Raw genomic sequence first — 15,469 nt, forward strand, 5'->3', positions numbered from 1 at the left:
TTATTTATTTTGCCCAAGCCAGGAATAAATCCTGAAGGAATGAAAAGATTCATAATGGTGCCAAAGTTATTAGCATGCATAGTCATTCACTTTATTTCAATATGTTTTGTTCAGCTTTATATATATTTAGTATATGATTATATTACGTATCTTTTATAGTAAATCAGTGTTTATTGAGTTTCAACAATAAATAACAATATTACATATCTTTGAATAGCAAAACCTATACCTGCACTGCAAATCAAAATTGTATATTTTCCAAATGGATGTCATCAGGACCATTTACTTGTTTTTCTTTTTTGCTGTGTTTTACTTGATTTAAAGACAAATGTGAAAAATTATGTACAATTTTATGAAAGGATTCAATCAACAGAATTGCTTATTATGAAGAGCATTATACATTCCTGTATGAGGTTATTATAAATACATTCCCATCTGCCGCCTTCACTAAATCAAAGAAGGTGTTTTTGATAGACCCACACCTGCCATGTACACGGTGCTTTATGATAAAATTGGACCCGTGCACAACCCTCTGTGGCCATCGTACGGTTGCCTCGGCAACTGTACTACCCAGCGTGCAGAAACATTTCTCCACGCTCGATGTCTGCCTCAGGCGGGAGATTACAAGTATAGGTAAACCTAAAGCTTTATGCTTTGTGACATAAAAATAAATATGGATTCTTAAATATCACTGGAACTACATTACATAGTTTTGGAAGGAACATTTCTAAATGCTTGTAAACTTTGGTTTATTTCGTCTTCCAAAGAATTCTCTGTATATGGGCCTTTGTATACTGAAGATATAATTTGGAGTAAGAGATGCAGAGAACTGATTATGCTTACAGTGAAGGAAATAAGTATTTTATCCCTTGCTGATTTTGTAAGTTTGCCCACTGTCAAAGAAATGAACAGTCTAGAATTTTTAGGCTAGGTTAATTTTACCAGTGAGAGATAGATTATCTAAAAAAAAAAAAACAGAAAATCACATAGTCAAAATTATATATATTTATTTGCATTGTGCACAGAGAAATAAGTATTTGATCCCTTTGGCAAACAAGACTTAATACTTGGTGGCAAAACCCTTGTTGGCAAGCACAGCAGTCAGACGTTTTTTGTAGTTGATGATGAGGTTTGCACACATGTTAGATGGAATTTTGGCCCACTCCTCTTTGCAGATCATCTGTAAATCATTAAGATTTCGAGGCTGTTGCTTGGCAACTCAGATCTTCAGCTCCCTCCATAAGTTTTCGATGGGATTAAGGTCTGGAGACTGGCTAGGCCACTCCATGACCTTAATGTGCTTCTTTTTGAGCCACTCCTTTGTTGCCTTGCCTGTATGTTTCGGGTCATTGTCGTGCTGGAAGACCCAGCCACGAGCCATTTTTTATGTCCTGGTGGAGGGAAGGAGGTTGTCACTTAGGATTTGACGGTACATGGCTCCATCCATTCTCCCATTGATGCGGTGAAGTAGTCCTGTGCCCTTAGCAGAGAAACACAACCAAAACATAATGTTTCCACCTCCATGCTTGACAGTGGGGACGGTGTTCTTTGGGTCATAGGCAGCATTTCTCTTCCTCCAAACACGGCGAGTTGAGTTAATGCCAAAGAGCTTAATTTTAGTCTCATCTGACCACAGCACCATCTCCCAATTATCTCAGAATCATCCAGATGTTCATTTGCAAACTTCAGACGGGCCTATACATGTGCCTTCTTGAGCAGGGGGACCTTGCGGGAACTGCAGGATTTTAATCCATTACGGCGTAATGTGTTACCAATGGTTTTCTTGGTGACTGTGGTCCCAGCTGCCTTGAGATCATTAACAAGTTCCCCCCCGTGTAGTTTTCGGCTGTGCTCTCACCTTCCTCAGGATCAAGGATACCCCACGAGGTGAGATTTTGCATGGAGCCCGAGATCGATGTCGATTGACAGTCATTTTGTATGTCTTCCATTTTCTTACTATTGCACCAACAGTTGTCTCCTTCTCACCCAGCGTCTTACTTATGGTTTTGTAGCCCATTCCAGCCTTGTGCAGGTCTACGATCTTGTCCCTGACATCCTTAGAAAGCTTTTTGGTCTTGCCCATGTTGTAGAGGTTAGAGTCAGACTGATTAATTGAGTCTGTGGACAGGAGTCTTTTATACAGGTGACCATTTAAGACAGGTGTCTTTAATGCAGGCACCAAGTTGATTTGGAGCGTGTAACTGGTCTGGAGGAGGCTGAACTCTTAATGGTTGGTAGGGGATCAAATACTTATTTCTCTGTGCACAATGCAAATAAATATATATAATTTTGACTATGTGATTTTCTGTTTTTTTTATTTTATATAATCTATCTCTCACTGGTAAAATTAACCTAGCCTAAAAATTCTAGACTGTTCATGACTTTGACAGTGGGCAAACTTACAAAATCAGCAAGGGATCAAATACTTATTTCCTTCACTGTATGTCATAGATTTACTGTATGTACTAACCCAAAACAGGTCATCTGCAAATCATGTCAATACGACAAGACTGCTAGCGCTAGGATATAGAAATGCATTTGGTATGAATAAGTCAATTTATCAGAGTGACCCAGTAAAGGGGGTGCAGAGCTAGCAGTCACATCCAGGCCCTGGTGCTTGAAGGAGCCCAAAGGCCCCTTTACCATATAAGACACCTGTAATATAAATGGTGCAAGGTAGGTGGGGGGCCTTGTTACAGATTTCGCATTGGAGCCTAGAAACTTCAAGTTATGCTTCTAAATTAAACCCTAGCAATCCTACCGTACCAGCAGGGGCACTCATAAAGGAAAGTAGGCCTCGTAGCAGGAGCAAAATGGGTTCCCCTTCTAGTGAGGCTACATACAAAAATACGGGCACTACAAAATTTAATCAACAGCCATACACCAATATGTGGTGTGTATATATATATATATATATATATATATATATATACAGTGCTTTAAAAAAGTGTATGTTCTTCATCCGATTTCTTCCATTTTAGCTGATTTGTCACATTCTGAATGTTTTAGATCATCCAACTAATTTTAATATAAGATATGGAAGAGTAAACACAAAATGCAGCTCTTAAATAATTATTCCATTTATTGAGGATAAAGATTTATTCAAAACCTATGTCACCCATAGTAAAAAAAAAAGTAATTGCCCCCCTAAACCTAATAACTGTAATAATACAACCTACGGATGGTATTTCAGAAGCGAGGTAACAAATTTATTAAACAGAAGTGGGATCATACAAATTGGAGGTAAGGGCTGGCAGAGTTCACGCAACATGATAAGATAGATATAGGTCAGGGCTGGCAGCGATCCAAAGGAAACAGGCAGGTCAAATCCAAAATTGGAAGCAACAAACACCTTCACCAATGGACAGGATGCAAAAAACATTGTTGCTCAGGCAAGGTGTGGAAGTTCAGAGCAGGTTTATGTAAAAAAAAATGATCAGCCACAGGCTGAGGGAAACCAGCTGACATAGGCCTGTACCCTTAAGATGTAACAGAGTGTGTGCACCACTATGGGAAAACTAGCGGTGACGATGGCAGTGAGACAAGGAGAGCGACACAGGTAATTACAGTGGCCAGCATCCCGTTATAATCAGACTTGCCCTGTGTTTGGTATAAAGGCGTAACTTGAAGATACTGGGTCCTTATACAAAATCTGTAACATAGTTCCCCAACTATAACATGTCATTTATAATACTGCTTACTCTTATGTGGCAAAGGAGCTGTTGTGCCCCCTCAGACACCAGGGTTCAGGGTGACTGCAACGTCTGAACCGTTTACAGTTAACTATAGATACATGACCCTTTTGTTATGTGGATTATTGTAATTGAATGGGATGCAATAATTACGAAAAATCCATGTGTCTGTGGAGAAAGTTGTCCAATGACCTAGTTCTCAACTAATGTATTACATAACCAATCTATGCTCTAGATATTCATGTTTTCATTATTATTATTATTATTATTATTATTATTATTATTATTATTATTATGTTAACTTTTCATTTCAAATGTTTTTAAATTTAGAAACACAAGAATTGTGTCATCTGTAAATATAATAATAATAATAATTTGCTGAGGATTGTTCTGCAAGTATCACGTGGTGCTCATCTCCAGGTATTCAGTCTCACACGAAGAATGAGTGCAATCCTTATCCTGGGTCAATAAAGCCTTTATGAAAAGATCAACTACCTGATATTATCATGCTGGAATTGCAGATTTTACTGATGTTACTCTATTAACTAAAAATACATTTCTTTGAATGTAATATTTATCTTGACTTTCGTCTTGTAGATATTGATGAGTGCGAAGATCCTGATACATGTGGGGTTAATGGAAAATGTAAAAACGTTCCTGGAAGTTATGAATGCTACTGTAAGGAAGGCTTCAGTTTACAAAACGGTACTGGACCATTTCAGGCACATGGTGGTCAATCTTTATGCAAAGGTAATACAATACATGACAAGGCCAAATGTCCATTCATCTGGAATATTTCATACTTCCTTTTACTCTCTGGTACTCTATATTCCCTTACTTTATGCTCATCCTTTTCACTTACACAACTCATGAAGGAAAAGAAAATAAGACTTTGCTCTTATTCACAATAAGAAACGTAGATAAAGTAGATTTGTTTGAAGTAGAAGATATTGACCTTTTTTTGTTTCAATTCACAGAGGTTAATTGTGGACAGCCTCCATCACGTCTCAATTCTGCAATGATACTGTCAGCCAAAACCACATTTGGGAACCAAGTGACTTACACATGTAACTCTGGATTCCATCCTGATCATGGAGTCAGTACATCTGTCTGTACAGCCAAAGGGATATGGGAAGGTGCCATTTTGAGATGCACAGGTAGGACTAGCAATGGAAAGTACTGTGATTTATCTATGAACACTCTAGAATTTTTACTTTACCAATAGAAATATTGTATAAGATTGTTGTTACCAGTGGTAAAGCTAAATTGTTTAGCGACTTAGTGTTAAATTGTAATGTATGGCTTTATATAGCCCTGAATGATTTTAGAATATAATAAACTCTATTATTGTTGACGCAATCATGGCCCATAAATATATTAAACTGTCATTTGTAATGGGTATATCAACCGATACCCGCCCAGTGGATTTATCCAGATCCAAATCATAGGTCATAGGTTGTATCGCTATATCAGAGAGAAGGAAGATGTAGAGACAATGCTTGTATACTCAAATATCCTTTTCTGACGTTTATTCACCAAACAATAACAATAATATCCTTTGAAAAAGGAGCAGCTTGATTCCAGCCAATCATTTACAATGTGACGTTAATTTGGATTAGCCAATAGCATATAATGACAATATGGTATGTCTTGTCCTGAACCAATCATAGGCTTAGGAGACTTTATAAATGTAAAACCATGATTACCCAAAATATACCATGTGATTGATGCTAAGAGTCAAACTACCCCCTCCGTTACAGTAAACAAAACTATTTTCCAGACCAGGGCCAGTCTTATGATAGGTAGCGCCCCGTGTGAAATTATCTTTCGGCACCCCATCATAAAAAATGCCCCCAACAGTATAATGCTTTATATAGTGCCCCCACACAGTATAACCCCTTAGTGACCAACAGTACGCCTTTTTACGTTCGTCACTAATGGGCTTTAGGCTAAAGCGACGCCTATTCACGTGATCACTTTAGCCTAAAGTAGCGCCGAAACGGAAGATCAGAGCTCCGTTCTCTCAGCTACCGGAGGTAGCTGAGAGTTTGGAGCAACGACCAGAGACCATAACGAGTGGTCTCTGGTCACGTGATCGCCGTGAATCGTTATTTCACTGCGTTCACGCTGAAGCGGCAGATCGTCGCCATTTCTCTCTCCTCTCATGGAATAACGCCTTAGAGAGGAGAGAGAACGGGTAATTAGTGTTCCCCCACCCCTCCCACGTCCGATCCTCCCACGTCCGACCCTCCCCCTCGTCCAATCCCTCTCCCCCAAAATGGCGCACGCATGCGCAGTGCATAGCTCCGTTCTCTCAGCTACCGGAGGTAGCTGAGTGTTTGGAGCAACGATCAGAGACCATCGTGAGTGGTCTCTGGTCACATGATTGGCGTGAATCGTTATAGTGATTCACGGCGTTCATGGTAAAGCGTCAGATCTTTGCCATTTCTCTCTCCTCTCATGGAATAACTTCTTAGAGAGGAGAGAGAACGGGTAATTAGTGTCCCACCCTCCCACGTCTGATCCCCCCCTTGTCCGATTCCCCTTCATGTCCGATCCCCCCCCTGTGTCGGTATCTGGCACAGCAACAGTCAGGGACCGTTGTGAATGGTCCCTGATCAGGTGATCTCTGTGATAAATCACAGAGATTACTGACAGTTATTTTCATAACACAGCCAGGACATGGGCTGTGTTTCTCTCTCCTCCCATCGTAGTTGTTCTGAGAGGAGAGAGAGATCAGTCTGCGTCCTGTTCTGTGAAGGAAAAAAAAGTGAAAAAAATCATCTTTCTAATATATACATATATATATATATATATATATATATATATATATATATATATATATATATATATATATATATATATATATAATATAATATATAAAATCTATATTAGCGTCAGCGCTAGATTAGCGTTCGTGCTAGTTTAGCGTTAGTGCTAGATTAGCGTTAGTGCTAGTTTGGCGTTACTTTAGGTTTAGTGCTAGTTTAGCGTTACTTTAGGGTTAGGGCTAGTTTAGCGTTCGTGTTTAGGGCCGTTAGAATTTATTTTACGTCTGTTATATAAAAAAAGGTTTTTAGGTTTACTTTAGGGTTAGGACTTATAGGGCATATATATATATATATATATATATATATATATATATACACACATATCTATAAATATATACATACACACATATCTATAAATATGTCTCAGCGTATGTACAGCGCGGAGCAAGCCTACGCCTTGCTATGTTCCGACAGTTCTGAAAGCGAAACAGACACCGCTTCAGAATTTGTTCCCGATAGTGACAATGACGATTGTAATTCTACCGCTGAACCCCATAGTCCTATGGTGGTATATACGTCAGTCGCTGTAGAGGTGTCAAGTGCAGGGCTGAGTGTTGCAGTCCCTCCCGTGATGTGGGATCCTGCACTATCATTTTCCCCCCAAGTACCCCAATTTGAAGCGACTCCAGGAATTAGTGTTGACGTCCAAAATGTTACCCCCTATAATTTTTTTCATTTATTTGTATGCGATACGGTCCCAGACTTGATAGTCCAGCAGACTATTCTGTATGCTAGGCAGTTTGTTCTGCAAAAGCCTGCATCTATGTACTCCAGAATGTGGAACCCCACAAGTGTCCCAGAAATAAAAAAATTTGTAGGCATTAACCTCAATATGGGTTTGGTTAAAAAAAACATCTATCGGGTCCTACTGGACTTCTAGTGCTGTCGACGCTAGCCCTGTATTTGCAGCAGTGATGTCCAGAAACCGCTATGAGGCCCTAATGCGATTCATGCATTCTGACAATTCACAAGTCCCCCCAAGAAGTGACCCAGCCTATGATCGGCTTAATAAATTAAGGCCATTAATCACCTGTAATGTCGGGGTAGGGAAACAGACAAGTGAGCCCTAATCTACCCGCCACTCAGTCCCTGCCTACTTGCAACGACCCGCCCTAGGCGACGGGGTACAACTGGGCGACGGTCCCTACACTCAATAGGTGCATGACAGACAAACAGACAAGGGTACAAAGAAGCCAGGGAAATGGGGAAGTTGCCCACGGGAACAACGTGAGCAACAAGCGAGGTGAACGAGCCGAGTCAAACCAGGAGATGAGCGAGGTACAAAAACGCAGAGCAGAAGAGTGGTCAGAAAAGCAGAGGATCAGTAGTTCAAGAAGCTGCAGCAGGGCCAGGAAACAAACAGAGAAGAATCACAAGCAAAGGAGGAACAGGAAGGCAGGTATAAATAGACAGAGGGCGGGAGCTAGCTCCGTCTGGCCAGGCTATGATAGGCTCTCCCACTCCTAAGCCTGCCATCCTGGGTGGTGGAAGATGGAGTCAGTCTCACAGACATAGAAGCAGGTGCAGACTGATTACCTATGGGCGTCGACACAGAAGTTGTGTCTGGCAGATCCTTTACAGTACCACCCCTTTTATGAGGGGCCACCGGACCCTTTCTAGATGGACCTGGTTTATTGGGGAAACGAAGGTGGAACCTCCTGAGCAATACCCCAGTGTGAACATCCCGGGCAGGTACCCAAGTCCTCTCCTCAGGCCCGTATCCCCTCCAATGGACCAGGTACTGGAGGGAGCTTTGGACCATCCTGCTGTCCACAATCTTGGCCACCTCGAATTCTACCCCCTCAGGGGTGAGAACAGGGACCGGAGGTTTCCTCGAGGGAGCCAAGGACGGGGAGCAGCGTTTAAGGAGGGAGGCATGAAACACGTCGTGTACTCGAAAAGACGGGGGCAACTCCAGTCGGAAGGAGACAGGGTTAAGGACTTCAATGACCTTGTATGGCCCTATAAACCGGGGAGCAAACTTCTTGGACGGGACTTTAAGGCGCAAATTCTTTGACGATAGCCACGCCAGATCCCCGACCACAAACAAGGGGTTAGCAGAACGTCTTTTATCTGCCTGAGTTTTTTGTATGCTCTGGGACTCCTCTAGGTTCTTCTGAACCTGGGCCCAGACTGTGCACAGTTCCCGATGAACGACATCTACCTCGGGATTGTTGGAACTACCAGGTGAAACGGAGGAGAACCGCGGATTAAACCCAAAATTACAGAAAAAGTGGGAGACCCCTGACGAGTTACTGACCCGGTTATTAAGGGAAAATTCGGCGAGGGGAATGAATGAGACCCAATCATATTGACAGTCAGAGATAAAACACCTTAAATATTGTTCTAGAGACTGATTAGTCCTCTCAGTTTGGCCATTAGTTTAAGGATGGAAGGCAGAGGAGAAGGACAGATCAATCTCCAACTTTTTACAGAAGGCTCTCCAAAACAATGAAACAAATTGTACCCCTCTGTCAGAAACAATATTGACAGGGACCCCATGGAGACGCAGGATGTGTTTGACAAACAAGGTAGCTAACGTCTTAGCATTGGGTAGTTTCTTGAGGGGCACAAAGTGGCACATCTTACTGAAGCGGTCTACTACAACCCACACCACCGACTTGCCTTGAGATGGAGGCAAATCGGTGATAAAATCCATGGAGATATGGGTCCAAGGTCTCTGGGGAACGGGCAAGGAACATAGTTAGCCCGCTGGTGTGGACCTGGGAGTCTTGGACCTAGCACAAACTTCACAAGCGGCGACATAGGCCTTAACGTCTTTGAGCAACCCAGGCCACCAATAGTTTCTGGCAATAAGGTGCTTGGTACCCAGGATGCCTGGATGGCCAGATAGTGCAGAGTCATGATTTTCCCTAAATACCCTTAGCCGGAATTGCAGGGGAACAAACAGCTTGTTCTCAGGAAGGTTCCCGGGAGCTGAACCTTGATCAGCCGCAATTTCGGAGACTAAATCAGAATCAATAGAGGAAATGATTATACCTGGAGGCAAAACACAAGCAGGATCTTCCTCCGAAGGAGGGCTGGCCATGAAGCTACGCGACAGTGCATCAGCCTTAATATTTTTAGACACAGCCCTATAGGTGACCAAAAAGTTGAATCTGGTAAAAAATAACGCCCATCGAGCTTGTCTCGGGTTTAGCCTCCGGGCAGATTCCAGGAAAACCAGATTCTTGTGGTCGGTAAGGACCGTAACCTGGTGCCTAGCCCCCTCCAGGAAGTGGCGCCACTCTTCAAATGCCCATTTAATGGCTAAGAGTTTGCGCTTGCCAATATCATAGTTACTCTCAGTGGGCGAAAACTTCCTGGAGAAGTAGGCACAGGGGCGGAGATGGGTGAGGGACCTGGTACCCTGGGACAAGACAGCCCCCACTCCCACCTCGGACGCGTCAACCTCCATGATAAATGGCTCCATTTGGTTGGGCTGAACCAGCACTGGGGCCGAGATAAAGCACTTCTTAAGGACCTCAAAAGCCTGGACAGCCTCAGGAGGCCAGTGGAGGAGATCAGCACCTTTGCGAGTGAGATCCGTAAGAGGCTTAGCGATGACCGAGAAGTTAGCAATAAATCTCCTGTAATAATTAGCGAACCCCAGGAAGCACTGTAACGCCTTCAGGGAGGCAGGTCGGACCCATTCCGCCACAGCCTGGACCTTGGCGGGGTCCATGCGGAATTTATGAGGAGTGAGGATTTGACCCAAAAACGGTATCTCCTGCACCCCAAACACACATTTTTCGGTCTTAGCAAACCGTTTGTTTTCCCGAAGGGCCTGGAGCACCTTCCTGACATGCTCAATGTGGGAGGACCAGTCCTTGGAAAACACAAGTATGTCATCAAGGTACACTACAAGAAATACCCCCAGGTAGTCTCTTAAAATCTCATTTATGAAATTCTGGAAGACCGCGGGAGCATTACACAACCCAAAGGGCATGACGAGGTATTCGAAATGACCTTCGGGCGTGTTAAACGCAGTCTCCCACTCATCCCCCTCTTTGATGCGGATAAGGTTATAAGCCCCCCGTAGATCAAACTTAGAGAACCATTGGGCCCCCTGAACATGATTGAAGAGATCAGGAATCAAAGGAAGGGGATACTGGTTCCTTACAGTGACCTTATTCAAGTTTCGGTAGTCAATGCATGGCCTAAGACCACCATCCTTCTTCCCTACGAAGAAGAAGCCAGCACCTACCGGAGAAGTAGAGGGGCGAATGTAACCCTTGGCCAGGCATTCCTGGATATACTCTCTCATGGCTTCACGTTCGGGACAAAAGAGATTAAATATCCTACCCTTAGGGAGCTTAGCTCCTGGTACCAATTCAATTGCGCAATCATATTCTCTATGAGGTGGTAACACTTCGGAGGCCTCTTTAGAGAAAACATCAGCGAAGTCCTGAACAAACTCAGGTAGAGTGTTCACCTCCTCAGGGAGAGAAATAGAATTAACAGGAAAACATGACGTCATGCATTCATTACCCCATTTGGTAAGATCCCCAGTATTCCAGTCAAAAGTGGGATTATGCAACTGCAACCAGGGAAGGCCTAAAACCAAATCGGATGATAATCCATGCATCACCAGTACAGAGCACTGCTCCAAATGCATGGAGCCCACAAGGAGTTCAAAAACAGGGGTATGCTGTGTAAAATAACCATTAGCAAGAGGAGTGGAGTCGATACCCACTACCGGGACAGGTTTAGGCAAATCAGTCAATGGCATAGCTAGAGACATAGCAAATTCCACAGACATAATATTAGCAGAAGACCCTGAATCCACGAAGGCACTGCCGGTAGCAGACCTACCACCAAAAGAGACCTGAAAGGGAAGCAAGATTTTATTAGGTTTCATATTTACGGGAAATACCTGTGCGCCCAAGTGACCTCCCCGATGGTCACTTAGGCGCGGAAGTTCTTCCGGCTGCTTATTCTTACGCCTAGGACAGTTGTTCACTTGATGCTTGTCAGAGCAGAAGAGTGGTCAGAAAAGCCAAGGTCAATCACAAGCAGAGGATCAGTAGTTCAAGAAGCTGCAGCAGGGCCAGGAAACAAACAGAGAAGAATCACAAGCAAAGGAGGAACAGGAAAGGCAGGTATAAATAGACAGAGGGCGGGAGCTAGCTCCGTCTGGCCAGGCTGTGATAGGCTCTCCCACTCCTAAGCCTGCCATACTGGGTGGTGGAAGATGGAGTCAGTCTCACAGACATAGAAGCAGGTGCAGACTGATTACCTATGGGCGTCGACACAGAAGTTGTGTCTGGCAGATCCTTTACATCACCCTTCTAAGTGATTTATTTCTAAAGTTGTACACCCCTGACAAAAATTTGTCTGTAGATGAATCGCTCATGAGCTTCAAAGGCCGTCTTTCCTTTCGTCAATTAATCCCTTCCAAACGAGCCAGATATGGGGTGAAATTGTACAAAGTGTGCGAGAGCACAACGGGTTACACCTGCGGTTTTAAAATATATGAAGGCAGGGACCGCCAAATTCATACCCCAGGCTGCCCAGAAACTAATGGCACCTCTGGCAAAATTGTGTGGAACCTAATGGAGCCATTTCTGCACAAGGGGTACCACGTCTATACAGACAACTTTTATACTGGTGTTCCCCTTTATAAAGCCCTCCATGCTGCAAATACAGGGGCCTGTGGGACAGTACGGAAGAACAGAGTGGGACTCCCACAACAGTTGGTGTCCAGGCGTTTGGGAAAAGGAACATCCATGGCCCTTGCAAGTGAGGAATTACTTGCAGTGAAGTGGGCCGACAAGAAGGATGTCTACATGCTGTCCACCGTACACACGGACACCACTATGGCAATTACGGAGAGGGGGGCTACCACTGCAAAGCAGAAACCTGTCTGTGTAACAGACTATAACAAATATATGGGGGGTGTAGACCTTTCCGACCAGGTGCTTCAGCCTTACCTGGTGAAGCGCAAAAATAAGGCCTGGTACAAAAAGGTAGCAATCTATCTCATCCAGGTTGCTACCTATAACAGTATTTTTTATTTTCAAAAAAGCCCAAGGAACGCTCACTTTTCTTCAATTTCAGGAGAAGGTCATTGAGCATCTCCTTTTTGAGTCCACTATACATGCAGAATCCTGCGAATCTGAGGATGTGCGCAGGCTTTCAGAGCGCCACATTTTACACCCTATTCCTTCCACTGAGACCCAAAAATATCCCCAAAGAAGGTGTCGGATATGTAGCAAGCATGGCAGGAGGAGGGATACCCGCTTTTATTGCCCCATGTGTCCATCAAAACCAGCCCTTTGTATCTACCGCTGTTTCGAAACCTTTCACACGGTTGCAAATTACTAGAATTTAACACCAAAAAAAAAATACATGTGTCTTTTTAGGGAGTCAATTTCTTTATATTTTCTTTTTAGTTTGTGGGCTTTCCAAGTACGGATTATTTATTGTGGGAGAGGTTGTAGAGCACATTTTTTTCAGACCTTGAAACAAATTTTACCCCTTATGATTTTTTTAATTTATTTGTGGGTGATCAAGTGCTGGAATTAATTGTCCAGTACAAAATCCCACATCCACAATTTTTTTATTTTGACTGTTCTTATGACTATGTCCTGCCACATACAGCTGTTACATTCCTAATTCTGTACCGTGATACGGGCATGATCTTTTTTTTATTTGCAGGATCTCTAATAATCGAGCTGTTCCTATCAATACACCATGGGCTTTGTTACAGTTCTTCTGGAAATACTGACATCATTTTGGGGATTAGTGATCCTTTACTGTTCCTATAGATGGTTTTGGACACTGTCACTTTATATATTCTGTAGGTGATTGGTTGTTTTGTGCACATAGCGGTTCCTATCTTGCCGGGCAGGGGCCTGTTATGGTGTACCGTGTCACTTGGCACATTCGTCCCTCATAAGGATTGATGGAGCTAAAGAGACGTTGTACAAACAGTCACTGAAAAAAACAAAACCTTGTCATGGCAGCCCTGCAGGTGTTCTTGTATCTAGTGAACAGACTCGAGTTTGCAACATAGTTGGATACATTTTCCTCCATTTGTTTGAAGATATTGCCCGTCACTCCAGTACAGTTTATTTTTTCCTCTCTGACTGATTTTATATTAGGACAGAATTCTGTCCACAATGACATCATAATGGCACAGGTGAGGGACAACGGCTTCTTCAGCAAGACATAGTCATAAGTACAGGCAAATACGTCTATAGCAACATGTATCCGTTATGAATACACGGCTTCACTTCTCTTCTGTATGCCACACAAATTTATTAATGTGGCATATTTCTAACAAAATAACCTTCTACCGCGTCTCCTCTATTTCATGTGGAAACGTAATAAGAATTTGAAGAAAACATTATATACCCATAGTGTCTGAAATGATACCCATTATTTCCTCCTTTAAAAATTTTTGGTCCGCATGCTCACTACACCACTAGATAAATACCTTTTAGGGGTTTCGTTTTTAAAATGGGGTAATTTCTGCGTGGTTTATTTTTTTGTTCAGGCAGCTCAATGCCTCTAAATGCATAATATGGGGCCTAGAATTTATTCAATTGTGCCCTGAAAGCCAAAGGGTGCTCCCTCTCTTTTTGGCTCAGCCACATGTCTAATAAGCAGATTGGGGCAACAATGGGAGTATTTTTGAAAACAGGAGAAACAGGGTGATAGATTTTGGGGTGTGTTTCTTCATTCTCATGGTCGCTTTACAAAGAAATTGGTCTTCAAACTGACACTTTTATGAAAAAAGTGATTTTTTTCAAAATGTCACCTGCTATGCATTAAATTTAGCAAAAAACTGTGGGGTCAAAATACTCACTGCACCCCTAGATAAATACCTTAACTGGTCTAGTTTTCTAAATGGGGTCGTTTATGGGGAGTTTCTATCGTTCTGGTAGTTCAAAACCTCTCCAAATGTACAGTGGGGTCTAAAACATTTTCAAGCAAAATATGAGTCCTGAAAGCCTCCGGGTGCTCCCTCCCTTTCGGGCCCTGTCGTGTGTCCAGGCAACGCATTAGGGTCACAATGGGGGCATTTTTGAAAACAGGAGAAACAGGGTGATAGATTTTGGGGTGTGTTTCTTCATTCTCATGGTTGCTTTACAAAGAAATTGGTCTTCAAAGTGATACTTTTATATAAAAAGTAATTTATTTTTTTATTTCACCTGCTATGCATTAAATTTAGCAAAAAACTGTGGGGTCAAAATACTCACTACACCCATAGATAAATACCTTAAGGGGTCTAGTTTTCTAAATGGGGTCGTTTATGGGGAGTTTCTATCGTTCTGGTAGTTCAAAACCTCTCCAAATGTACAGTGGGGCCTAAAACATTTTCAAGCAAAATATGAGTCCTGAAAGCCTCCGGGTGCTCCCTCCCTTTCGGGCCCTGCCGTGTGTCCAGGCAACGCATTAGGGTCACAATGGGGGCATTTTTGAAAACAGGAGAAACAGGGTGATAGATTTTGGGGTGTGTTTCTTCATTCTCATGGTCGCTTTACAAAGAAATCGGTCTTCAAAGTGATACTTTTATGAAAAAAGTGAAATTATATTTTTTTATGCCTGCTTTGCATGAATTCTTACAAAAAAACTGTTGGGTCAAAATACTTACAACACCCCTTAATAAATACCTTAAGGGGTGTAGTTTTCAAAATGGGGTCACTTGTGGGGGTTTCCACCATTCTGACACCTATGAGCCTCTGAAAACCTGGCTTGGTGCCGGAAAACAAAATGTACTTCAAAATTTATAAAATGATTACTAAACTTGTAAGTCTTCTAAATTGCTCAAAAATATATTTTTTTTTCAAAAGTGCTGCCAAAATAGAGTAAAGAGATGGAAATATATATTTTATAAAAAAAATTGTACAGTATGTATGTACATATGTGACCTATTGCAGTTAAAAATAGGGAAAAATGATAATTTTTACAAAATTTCTTCAATTTTTCTATTAATTT

General features: G+C 42.4%; 1 protein-coding gene across 1 annotated transcript in view; it reads left to right on the forward strand.

Moving 5' to 3' along the window:
• Positions 1 to 15,469, forward strand: part of SUSD1 (sushi domain containing 1) — a 258,455-nt gene that overhangs the window by 69,734 nt on the left and 173,252 nt on the right. The window contains exons 4-5 of the mRNA XM_075825598.1: positions 4,290 to 4,442; positions 4,670 to 4,849. Coding sequence (XP_075681713.1) covers positions 4,290 to 4,442; positions 4,670 to 4,849 — 333 coding nt within the window. The remainder of the gene's footprint in view (positions 1 to 4,289; positions 4,443 to 4,669; positions 4,850 to 15,469) is intronic.

The sequence above is a fragment of the Rhinoderma darwinii genome, chromosome 1 (assembly GCF_050947455.1).
Source record: "Rhinoderma darwinii isolate aRhiDar2 chromosome 1, aRhiDar2.hap1, whole genome shotgun sequence".
In the NCBI taxonomy this organism is placed as follows: domain Eukaryota; kingdom Metazoa; phylum Chordata; class Amphibia; order Anura; family Rhinodermatidae; genus Rhinoderma; species Rhinoderma darwinii.